The sequence below is a fragment of the Ceratosolen solmsi genome, unplaced genomic scaffold (assembly GCF_000503995.2).
Source record: "Ceratosolen solmsi marchali unplaced genomic scaffold, CerSol_1.0 scaffold14, whole genome shotgun sequence".
NCBI lineage: Eukaryota > Metazoa > Arthropoda > Insecta > Hymenoptera > Agaonidae > Ceratosolen > Ceratosolen solmsi.
The window spans coordinates 3,576,598-3,589,210 of NW_011948420.1; the positions used below are offsets into that span (position 1 = coordinate 3,576,598).

Sequence of the window (12,613 nt, forward strand, 5' to 3'; positions counted from 1 at the left end):
CTCACGCATCCATTATGGCTTTTGGAGTCCCGAGGTCCGAGGGTGCTAATGTCTCGAGCATACGTACTCAGCATGCATAATTGGATTAATTTAAAGGATAACGCCGTGATCGCGTTATCCGAGCAACAGACGCGACGCATTGACCCTTCGCGCCTTCCAATTTTGTTTATTTCTCTTTCGATTCTGTTTTATTTCTTTTGCCCCCTACCCCATCGCTTACTCTCTTTATCTCTCTCTCTCTCTCTCTCTCTCTCTCTCTCTCGTATGTATATTGTATGTATCCGTCTGTATATATATATATATATATATATATATATATATATATATATAGATTTCTCGCCCTCTCCTTCTTGTCGACTACGCACTGAGAATTACGGACGCATAAACGGGTTCCTGACAGCCTGAAGAGAAATGAGTCTGCCCACGGCTTCCTATGGGAATAATGTGACAGCGCACTTAGTCATTTCGATTCCTGGAATGAGCATTTCTGCATCATCAACGCATGAATAATTTTCACTTGGATTAGTCAAAAATAGAGGTAGATCAATGCCGGACAAATGCTTTGTCGTCCCTCTATTCGTCATCTCTTATTAATTCATGAAGAAGAAAAAACCATAATCAAAATGCACAATCCATTTGTAAACGCACAATATTTTTAAGGTAACTGTGTTTGAATAAGTCAAATATTTATAATAAATATTTGAAACTTAATACTAAGAACTCACTTTCTCTGCGCTAAAAAATTACTAAATCTTCTATCACATACAAATAGTATAAAAATTAAAGATTCAAACATTTAAATTTCAGAGAAACATTGTACAAGATAAAAAACTTGTCATATAATAATAATAACTCGGCGATTGAATTCACCTGCATGTATTTGTATTGTGAACAACTTTTAACAAATTAATTTTTTTTATGTAATTAATATAGGAAAAATTATTCTATTTACAAATAATAGTTATTATAAAAATCAAAATAAATGGATTTACTGGATAGTTACTGTGACATCGTTTTACTATTAAGTTAGTAGCCCTTATGGGATGACCATACAAGGATTATGACGACTGACAAGTGGGACTGAAAAGGCTAAAAGTTATCCTGAATTAATTCTGCGCCCTTACCCCCACTCACTCTCTCTTATTCCGACCTACACACGGTTTATATTTAGATATGGGCAGGCTATTTATACTGAGGAATGTACGTTGATGATACGAATATTATAAATCCTACTTAAATTAAGCATCCTCGTTTAATTGCGTAGTTGTGTACATTATATGACCATGCGCACGTTTCTATCAATTACATTGAACAATTGAATTTTGCGTAATTGAATTAACCGAATAATAAGAAAAAATTATAAGTGAGCAAATAACAAAAGGAGTAAGGAATGCACTAAAAAGAAATATCAAGAACTTGAGAAAGAGTGGAAGAGTAATCGAGAGAGTGAGAGAGAGAGAGAGAGAGAGAGAGAGAGAGAGAGAGTAAAAAGAGAATAAAGTGAAAAGGATAAAAAAATTCGTTGGCAGTAGAGCTTGAGGGATTAAAGGCGATAAATTTCACAAAAATGGAGGCTTTAGCTGTCGCAAAGAAAATGCTCTAATCCGAGGGTCCGGAAACGGCACGCTGTCGTCAACAGAGAGAAAGAGTGAGAAAGTGAGAGAGGGAGAGGGAGCGAGAGAGAGAGAGAAAGGGAGAGAGGGAGAGAGAGAGCGAGAGAGAGAAAGGGAGAGAGGGAGAGAGAGAGCGAGAGAGAGAGAGAGAGAGAGAAAGGAGAGGTAGAGATATGGTGGTACCAGGATCGTTTTCGGGAAGTACAGTTTTTTGCAATTATCTCTGACCAACTCTTAAGGCAGTGTAATACACCATTTTCTTTTTCATTTTTATCTCTATTTCAGTGCCGCTATATCAAGTGAAAGATTATGTGATAATTTCTATAGTAGAAAAGAAACAAAGTATTTTTTTTATGAGAATACTAAACTATGATAGCGATATGGTAAGACACTCGTATATATTTTTATGTAAAAGAATTCATTGCGAAAGAACTGTTGTCTAAATAAATTTCAAAATGGGGTGGCCCATATTAATAAACTCGAGGCATTAATGTGATAAATAAATGCCGAAAGGGCTTGACAAATCGATTGTGAAAAAAACGAGAGCCGATGTGCTCGGGCCGATGGAGCATAACAGTCTATGCAATGCCATGGACAACGTAATTTTCTCTCCCGAGGTCACTCCATTTCTCTTTCTCAATCCACAGCGGTATAAGCCCGGCGAAAGCCACACGCAGCATTAGCACACGTACACCGTATGTACGTATCTCGCTCGTCTCCTGGTCTCTCCTCTGGGCCCTTTCCCCCTCTCACAACGAGTACAAGCCTTCGTTCAGCCCCCGGGGCGAACACAACGAGGCCTCCTCCTTCCCTCCCACCCGCCCCCTCGCTCCCTCTCGCCCCGTCACTCACTCACTCTCTCTCTCTATCTCTCTCTCTCTCTCTATCTCTCTATCTCTGTCTATCTGAGTCTCAGTCTCAGTCTCTGTCTCTCTCGGACGTTGGCGCCGCCTTGCATTTGAATATAATGCTCATCTCACTCACTCGGTCTCGCTGGCCGTCACGCACACGTTCCCCACAGCCGCTTTGCCCTGCCCTATCCTGACTCATTCGGATAGCGCGCGAGCCTGTAATTATGTTGATGCGAGCAACCATTGTTGCCGAGCCCGCCACGATGGCCGTATGAGGAGGAAACGCCGGGGACAGTGCCTCGGTCGCGTGAAAAATAAAACATCAGCCATATATTTCTATGGACGTGCGCGCCCGAGTCTTCGCTACGAAAGATCTTCGAGGATAAACTTGATGTTTTCGCTACGGCCAGTCCCAATCACGCTATGGGACCCATCTCCTTCGATGCTAATGTACATTCGGCCCTCGCGATATTTGAGGGAGAAATTATCACAACGAAACTGCGCATAAGTATCGAGTTTTAACGTAATACGAACGGCCGACGACACGTTCTAAAATCGATCGCTGTTTAAATCCAACGTTTATCCGTGCTTCTGTGCAATGTTTAGTGATTTGGAATGATGAAGATCGAGTGGAGGGGCAATCGCCGGTAGAACAAAATGGAAAATATTAAAAATATAAAAGCGCCAAGTTTACCGCGCATGCGTAGGATTGCGTCAGTATGCGAGAACTTGGGTCAAATACATTGACAGATAGAGGGCCCAGAAATTTAATTTGCCCTCCCGTTTAAAGCGCGTATCAGCGAGAAATAAAAACAATTACGTCACGGAACGGACGTTTGGAATGTCGTCATAGAGGATTCTCCATGAGCGTGGTATAGCGTAATGGGGTGAGTGGAAAATGGGGAAAAATTCCGCGCTATCAGGAAGGAAGGAGGGAAGCTGCGACTGAGAAAGTACGGTCGTATATAGAAAGTGGGTAAATACGGAGAGCGGAAGAACAGCCATTGACTTCGCAGCCCCCGAGGATTTGTTCGGGCGGAAAACTGCCGGCCGATGTATGCAAATGTGTCCTCGACGTCCTTTAGTGCCGATAAGGTGACAACAGGCGTGTCGCAGACGCGTCGGCTTCCGGGACAACGCGAGTTCCTCGCACTCGCCGCTCAAGTATTGTCCCTTGGCTCTTACTCCCGGCCCGCGACAATTCGTACTTCGCGCGCCTCGCCGAAGGAAGCCGAGCTTCCGGGACAATAGATGTTAGGGCGCCTTCGAGCTGCGCGATACGAGATCTAAGTAGGCCATGCCGGGCTACGGTTATGGCGACATAAAACGCTCGGCAAAGCGCGAGGGAGAGAGAGAAGGGAGACCGGCGGTAGCAGCCCCTTTACTGCCGAAAAAACTACCGTTATGATTGCCTATGCAAATTGTTTAAGATATCCGAGGCGCTATCGCCTCCTTCCCTGCGTATATACGCATGTTCCCGCGGATGATCCTCCGCTGGACGTATGTTAACGCGAGTGGTGAACCATTTTTATTTGCACAGCCGAGTGCGGGGTGGGCCAGAGGGGGCATTCGTACTTCCTTTCCGCCCGTTTGCTTTTTACGATTGCCGCGGGAGTTCGTTAAAACCAGCCTGCTAGAATAATGGATTTTTATTGGTGCTTAATGCTACGGAAGTATTAATAGGATTGAGCCTTCTATGACAAAAAGGCGAATTTTTCTATTGAAGAGCATTGGGAAAATCAATCGGGATTCAGTGAGTGAAGAATAGTGCTTAGCCGAAAGGGAAGTTTAACATGCAACGTCGATTAAAAGCATCGTTGTATTTATGATGCTATAACTAATATCGATGACTTTCTTATGGGAGCAGTTTTTTTCCTGGCAAGCTTTTTTATTATAGAGGTAATATTTTGCAATGCATTTTCCGTGCGACGTATATCGGATGCCGTATACACATTTTAAATTACAGCTAGGTTATTCCGGCGATACGAGAATTCCAATTTTCAGAATGTCAAAGATCGTACATAATCGAAGATTATACAGCTCCGACGAATGTAATTCCTTAGAACGTTTCTATTGATTTAAGAAAAGCGGAAGAGAAGTGCGCGCCTTTCCGCTTCAGCGAGAATCACATATACGGGAGCGGAAACTGCAAGCCAAAACGGATATATCCCCGGGCTACCCATCCCTCGAGTAAATTAAAATGGATTATAAATTTTCTTCGAAAAATCCTCGTTCTTTGCACTGGTACTTTCTCGCGCCCCCATACTTGTGAAGAATTCGCTGCTTCGCCAATGTGCTGCAGAACGATCGCAGGCAATTTTAAGAATCATCGAAATTCTCTTGCGAATAAATCATTGCGATCGTTATGTTGCTGCCTGCGCTATAAGTGCCGAATATCGATAAATTGAATCTTCCATTTAACGAGTACCGTGTACGTAACAGATACTGTGTACACATACTGCAATAGTATGCGTTGATCGGATGTCAGCGTACAAGCTTCAACGTGCATCTGGTGAGTAAAAAACGACAAATTTTCAGGCGCTGCATAAGCTTATAGCAATGTCAGCCCCAATGACACGATTGTTAAAATACGTATGATCGTAGATGCTTAGAATAGTTTTAATTGTGCTATTATATACACAATTACTTAAAAATAAAAGTGAATGTTGAATTGAACAATTGAACGTTATTCGAGCTAAAAAATAATCGTATTGTATCGATTGTAACAGTAGAGTAGTTACTCAAAGATTTTCTAAATTCTTTTTATCACAGAATTTAAAGCGCGCGTAATAAATACACTCTAATTATATTACTCGAAAAAGGAGAAAAAATTGCATGTAATAATTAAAATTTTCTATTAAACAAGTTGAGACTAGAAACTTTTCAGCATCTCTAGTTTTAAACTAAATACCGCGACGGACAGAGAAAAGAAGAGCGACAAGCCATTGAAATTAAGGCACATAGGTGCGGAATAGGTGAAGTTGCTGAGACAGAATAGGATAGGCCGAGAGCACGGGAGAAAGAAAGACAAAGAGAATAAACGAGAAAGTAGTAGAGAGAGAGAGAGAGAGAGAGAGAGAGAGAGAGTCAGAGAGGCAGAGAGAGAAAGAGAGAGAGAGATGGTGAATAAAGGGCTGAGAGTTACGCGCTGGAAAAGGAGCGAATCCGTGATGTATATACTACTCTTCTGTCTAATTAAACTCTGGGAGAGAAGTTGCAGGCTCGTTCATTCCGCCGACGGACTATAGCTGCCTGCTACTACTAGCCTCGCAACTACCCGTTGATTCTCTCGCTGCTGCGAGCTTTCGAAACGACAAGTCTGGTGCACCGTCTGACCTCATCACGGATAAGCATTTCTTTCGTCTAAATTTGCAAATTTTTCACACCAACCATCGGACATTCCATACACTTTCCATCCACTTGTTCAATACTATTGCACACTACACTCGCGTTAGTTTTACTTTGAGGAGAGAAATTTTACAGTTACATTCCATCTTATTCTAATATCTGGTTCATAGGTAACAAGATAGAGAGGTGAAAGAACGAGTAAAGAATGGCCTGCGTAATGCGTAATTTAACAATAATTAAAAATTCATCGAACGTATAAGTTTATTCCTTACCCAGTAGCATAATAATATCCAATTTTAATGAAAAAGCTCTGTTTAACTAATGTAATCTACGAATATAAAAGAGAGATATAAATTTCGAAACATCGGAATAATAGAATTTTCCAGCAAAATCAATAAACCTATATATAACTCAAAGTGTGCTTTCGCATAGATAGGAAAAATTTTTAATTTAGAAAATCATTTATCATCGCAATTGTTCTGCGATGCATCGTTTCATCAATTTATCTCATTTGTTCTCTCATTCTCGCGCCTCTTTTCGTTGAGATGAAAAAAAACATGGTCGGCCATGTGTAGACATGCGTTTTATGGTGTACTGTACCAGCGTGGCAGTATAATATGCACATATCTCGGTATCCGCGCGCAATCCGCGTAACAGGAATGAAATTTAATCAAACTGGCTTGCCTGCTCTAGAGACGAGACACGCTCGTGCGCAAGTTCAGGACAAATATGCGCGCGCACGTAATAGAAACCGAGAAAGATGGAGAGTGAAAGCCAAATTGTGTGAGACAAAAAAAGATAAATAGACAGATAGATAGATAGATAGATAGATAGATAGATGGATAAATAGATAGATAGATAGATAGATAGATAAAGAGAGAGAGAGAGAGAGAGAGAGAGAGAGAGGGAGAAAGAGGGAGAAAGAGAGAGAAAGAGGGAGAGAGAGTCAACGTGCGAGAGTACACGAGAGCCAGGCATTCCACTTCCATCAAATTAATTTAATTTATATCTATCTGTCCGAGCCCGTCAGGAGATGAGGTCAAAACTCTCTTCTCCCTCGCCGTTTCCCTCAACCACGTCTCATATCATTTCCCGTATTCCACTTTTGATTCATTAATATTAAATAATTACAATTTCAATAAGTCCATTTGCAATTTTATGGTATAATGGCGTATCGAGAGTTCTTTAAAATTAAGAAATTTTATTATTTATGTATTTATACATACTACCGATGCATTATGCTCACGTTGAAACTTACTGGAAACTCTTCTAAGTGTCCATGTTGAATTTTAGTTTGAAAATATTTTACTATAACGAGTAACGATGATTAATAGAAAGTGGAACAAGGCGGGAATTCCTACTGAGTTTGTTCTAAAATAATCTTTGAAAATTTCAAATGCAGTTAACTTTGTAACACTAATTATTAATTCGTAAGCATTAAACATTTCTCTTCTAAATTACAATAGTTTAAAAAGAAATGTTCATTAAATATTCTATTAGATAAGAAATGGAAATTATTTCACATAAAACTCTCATCAAAATATTCTGATCCCGTCCATTAGCTGAAATATAACACTTATTACAATAGAAATATATAATTCATACATACATATGTGATAATTGCAAAAGAGTTTTAGACATTTGAAACTTCTCGAAACAAATTTAATTTTGAAACACTAGAATATCCAATGCACAAAGTAACATTCTAAAATCATTAACAACAGGACCAATTTCAAATAAATCCACGTACGATAAATTCCAATTTTTGCCTTGCCCGCGACACTTGACACTCCCCTCCCACGTCCATTTTACTCTGAATCTCGCCCCGACGTTGGCATTATCCCATACCTCGCTTGCACTAACACGAAAGTGTGCACATCTCGAAAAATATTTATCGAGACATCGGCTTAATCCGCTGACGCCTACCCGCATTCTCGAATTTCGGAATTATTATTATAATGACGAGCCGCGCTGTTGCCATCGCCTCGCTCTCTCACCCCCGATGCTTTACACCCTCGCTAACCTCCTCCCCCCAATCAACCATACGTAAACCCGATTCGATTACCGCCAGCTAGTCAGCCGCCGTCCCCTCCCTGCCCCCTCCACAACCGTAGTACCGATCGATCTCCGATAGTTAACCCAGAGCCGTGAACGCATTCGCTTGCACGGCGCACATGCATTAAAGCCAAGAACCCAACTATGTTGCCGACGTCATATCCAATACAGCCGACGGCTCGTTGCTGCAGAGGGGAGGGAAATGTTGAGGGAGAGAGGCTCTTCGAGCCCTCAGTGCCACCCCCAATTGGGCAGTAATGGCATTAGGCGACGCTGCAATATGATTACAGCCCTCTTGCCAAGGTAACCTGATCGTGCCCGAAATCCATGCAGTCGCTCTCTCTCTCTCTCTCTCTCCCTCCCCCTCTCTCTTGCTCTCTCGCTCTCCCTCTCGCTCTCCCTCTCTCTCTCTCTCTCTCGTTGTCTCTCTTTCCGTCTGTGTAGCTTGTTTTGTAGACGAGCTTTCGCGGTTGCATTCGATGTCGCTTGCGCGTATCGTTAATGCACAATATTTAGAACTATTTGCAAGAATTTTGCCTTTTGGTTTTGTCCCTCACGGGCCATTCGGACATTCGCACTTGATTAAAGGTGCGATTGATTTGCCCTCTAACCAAATTCAATTATACCCAGCCGAATATCGATCCATTTTACAAGATAAATTACTACAATGTAAGGATAAATTATTATTGAAGCGATATTATTAAAGTTAAAAATTTCCCCAACTACTTTCGCCCGATCGAGAAATGTCACTAAAACCATGTATTACTCTTACTATGCACTACTCTTACGCCCCTTACCCTCACGCTCAACAATGAATTTAATTCTTTAAATAGTTTATCCTTGTTTCACTGTAGACTCTGACATGTGGGCTATTGTGATGAAATTTCGCACCAATAACTACGATGCCCTGCGTAACACCACTTATACAGTACGCGCGTTGTGCTTTTTGCGGCTCAGATTACTCGTGAATCGTTAGGGGGTGCAAATACCAGGGGGACACTTCTTATCTTAACATTAGAAGATTAGGAGATTACGATGAGATGCCTGACAGTCGCGGCGGATTCGATTTTTCGCTCCTTCTTCATCCAGCTACGCACATTTTGGGTGCATCAAACTTATATTGAAAATAACGACCTTCATCTTCAATCTCCTTCTTCTATCTTACAATAAGGTTTAACTTTCTTCAATTAATTACAATTTAATGAATCTTTTCTAATGGATATGATGTCATTGCATACATTAATAAATAGAATTTTTCCTGCAGTATGGAGAAATTTCATCTGTGAAATACAGGAAGGCCAACATTCATGTAAGAAAAATGTTAACGACTGCTCGTAACTAATTACTTGATATTACGAATTCCTCTACCGATTCCTGGATTAATAATTAATAAATATTTATTTCCTCATTATTTAGATATTGGGCTAATTTATTTACATTTATTTTTGGCTAAGGCTAGATTTTGTTTAGCAGGACTATCGGTACCTTGATCGACCTATGACTTAGGACTAATTAATTTCGATTCAGATTTTTCAATTATTCGGAGCTTATGAGTTCCAAATTTAGCCCCAAACTAATAAGACATCATGAATGAAATTACTCGTAGTCGGGGGAGCTAAGGCAATAATATCAAGTCCGAAAGTAGTGATTAAAATTACGGTACTCGCTTTTAAAAAGATTCGACTTCGTTTTAACGGATTATCAAATGATTCGGCAGCGGTTTTTCCATACTTTGACAAATGCCAAACAATCCATTTTCAATTTCGCATAAAGTGTGAAACGCCCATGTGACTGGGCGAGCGAGCGGACATTTAATTAAAGCGCGCGAGCAGTGATGCGTCGTTTCAAACAAGAAGCAACAATTTCACGCGCTGCCACTGTGCTTTTTTGCCGGATCAACATCGGAATTTCACATGGGGTGGGATAGCAAGACGAAGGGCGGAGGCGAAGGAAGAAACATGCAGCAACGGCAGCAGCTTTCGATGAGAGAGCGCGACGCTTCGCAGAACGCTGATTTCGAACAAGCCATCGGCGCGTCGTCGACTCTGTCCCTCCATTTCCCCAAACCCGCCTCTCGCTCCCTTGCCTTTTTCTACTTCATTTTACTCTTATTCAGCTCGTTTTATTTTGCGCGTTCCCGCCGCCACCGCCGACTTCGAGAGAAATGCATAGCATTGCTGTGTATAAAAAGGACTTCCACGAACGTTCTCGCTCGCGTTCTGGCGCGCGAGCGCATCTGTGTGTGCCTGTGCGCGCACGCACGAGCGCGCACAAAGTGCGAACTTGAAAATTGTCGCATGTGTCATGAGGACAGGAAGCGTCGTCGCCATCTCTATCGCAGTTATCGTGCTTACCGACATGGTGAGAAAAGGAGAAAAAAATTGGATGCCGCATCGGGCCGCGATGAAAATACACGGAAACGTAGTTGTACTTGAGATGATGAGTAGGTCATGCAAAAGGAGAGAGAGAGAGACAGACAGAGAGAGAGAGACAGACAGAGAGAGACAGAGAGAGAGACAGAGAGAGAGAGACAGAGAGAGAGACAGAGAGAGACAGAGAGAGAGACAGAGAGAGAGAGAGAGAGAATTGAAGGCTTGCTTACCGTGAGGTGTTGAAACAGCCACGCCCTGAGGATGTTGGTCGCGACCTTGGGAAAGATGCCCCTTTTCTTTTGGTTCTTCTTACCCGACGAGTCGTCGTCTTCCTCGCCCGTCCCTTCGCCACTGCCGATACTCGCGTTACTCGCGTCGCCTGAAACAGTAAGCATTGAGTCTAACGTTAATCGATTACTATGTTGTTCGCTATAATCAGTATTCTGGGTACTATTTAGGATATATTGGACACTGAAGGTCAGATTTTATATAATGTAGTGATAACCGCACATATTTTCAAACAAATAACACTGCTCATTTTTTACTAATGCAATATATATTTGTTAATACTTTATACGCGATATCAATTGCAATGGCTTAAAAAATTTCAATTTATCTATAATATAATTTTAATACAGTAGTAAGGAGTAATTTTAAATAGCTACCGTATCAAATATCGTTTTAAAATCTTAAAGAAATGCAAATAAAATACTTTATATCAATTGGTGGCTTTTCCGATAACATTCAATTATCATTTTTCATTCATATGAATATTAATGATATTTGCTTTGTATAATAAGACAGTATAATAATAGTTCAGCTGCATATAAATGTATCAGTTATAATTATTTCAATACGTACTAGTGTATGAGAATGCTTTGCAATATGCCATTGCGTGAGTTGTCGAACAACTATCAGTTGCTGGAGACAAAGTAGGTGTTCGACCTGAATAATACACATCCTTGATTTATCATTAATGTTCTTATAAATACAATTTACTTAATAATGTTTGAAAGTTTAGGATTAAATACCATAAAGCACGAACCTGAAAATGGTTAAATACGTACTTTTTTAGCTCTATATTTTCTATAAAATAACACAGTATCGTCACAAAAATTCTACGAAGTTTATCAATCTTAACTTTGTAATTGCCGTACTCGTGGTTACCGTTTTTTAAGGACTCTTATTAAGCTCTCAAGGTTATAAATGTAATGAGAGATAGTAAAGGAACTTAAAGATCAACATTAACTAATTATTATTTTTACAATTTCTTGAAACAAATGCTTATTACAAAATTATAAAAGAATTAACCATATTTTGCGTCAAGGAACTCTATCTTACCAATGCCACTTTTATAATTCTCACAAACACAGAGTAGATAAAAGGCAACGTAATTGACTGACCTTCTGTACAATTTCTCCCATTTTTACATTTATCAAAGAATCTAACAATCTGGTAAATGCATTAAATATTAATGTAAATTGAAAAACATTATTCTACAGTTTGTAGTTTATGCGCAACAGCTCTTGATCAATTAAGCAAAACTATTAAAAATTACATTCGTACATCTCTGATATTTCCGTAAAGTAATTATATCGGTGAAATTAGAAACGAAGCTTAACTTGCTTCAATTATACTTCAATTTACTTACCATTCGTCGCTTAAAGTTAAATTACAACAACAATTGCACAAGAAGCACGATTAAAGTTCGACCATTATTACTGCAAAAACATAGCATTCTTCTATCAGCATGATGATGCGAATCGACGTAATAACGTAAAAGTCATCAAGATTAGCCATCACCATGTCGCATCTCCGCAGCAGTGGAGAGTTTCTCTGTCCGCTACATTAACTCGATTCGCTCAGTAAATGAACCGCAATCGGGGAGAGAAAGAGCCAGGAAAGTCAAAGGATATGAGATAGATAGATAGATAGATAGAGAGAGAAAACTTAAACTTTCTCTGACTATTTCTCTCTCTCTCTCTCTCTCTATCGCTCTATCGCTCTCGCACTCTAACTCACTCGCTTCCTCCCTCATTCCTTCACCAACTATCCATATATGTATCTCATTCCATCTTTCTTTCTTCATGTCTATCTCACTTGTAGACAATTTGCCGCAAAGCGTATATTATGGCCGACTGCTCTATCCATTCGTTCTTCGTCTGAACGCCGTTATCGAGCAACGCGTCTCCGCCGTCAAGGATAAAGTATGAAACTCAGTTGCACTTTCTCTATTTCTCTCTCTCTCTCTCTCTCTCTCTCTCTCCCACTCTTCGACTCTGTCCTTTCTTCTCGTTCTCATCTTCAACAATTTTTTATATAATACCCAAGATGCGAACTACGCTGTCTACTGTTACTGATGGTATTATAACTA

The 12,613-nt window shown here is 40.4% G+C and overlaps 1 protein-coding gene across 3 annotated transcripts in view; it reads right to left on the reverse strand.

The window, feature by feature from the left end:
• Window positions 1-12,613, reverse strand: part of hth (Meis homeobox homothorax) — a 517,031-nt gene that overhangs the window by 179,667 nt on the left and 324,751 nt on the right. For 2 of the 3 annotated variants that reach the window (XM_011498002.1, XM_011498001.1), the window contains one exon: window positions 10,470-10,639. In XM_011498002.1, coding sequence (XP_011496304.1) covers window positions 10,470-10,639 — 170 coding nt within the window. The remainder of the gene's footprint in view (window positions 1-10,469; window positions 10,640-12,613) is intronic. The other variant, XM_011498003.1, reaches the window with a different exon arrangement.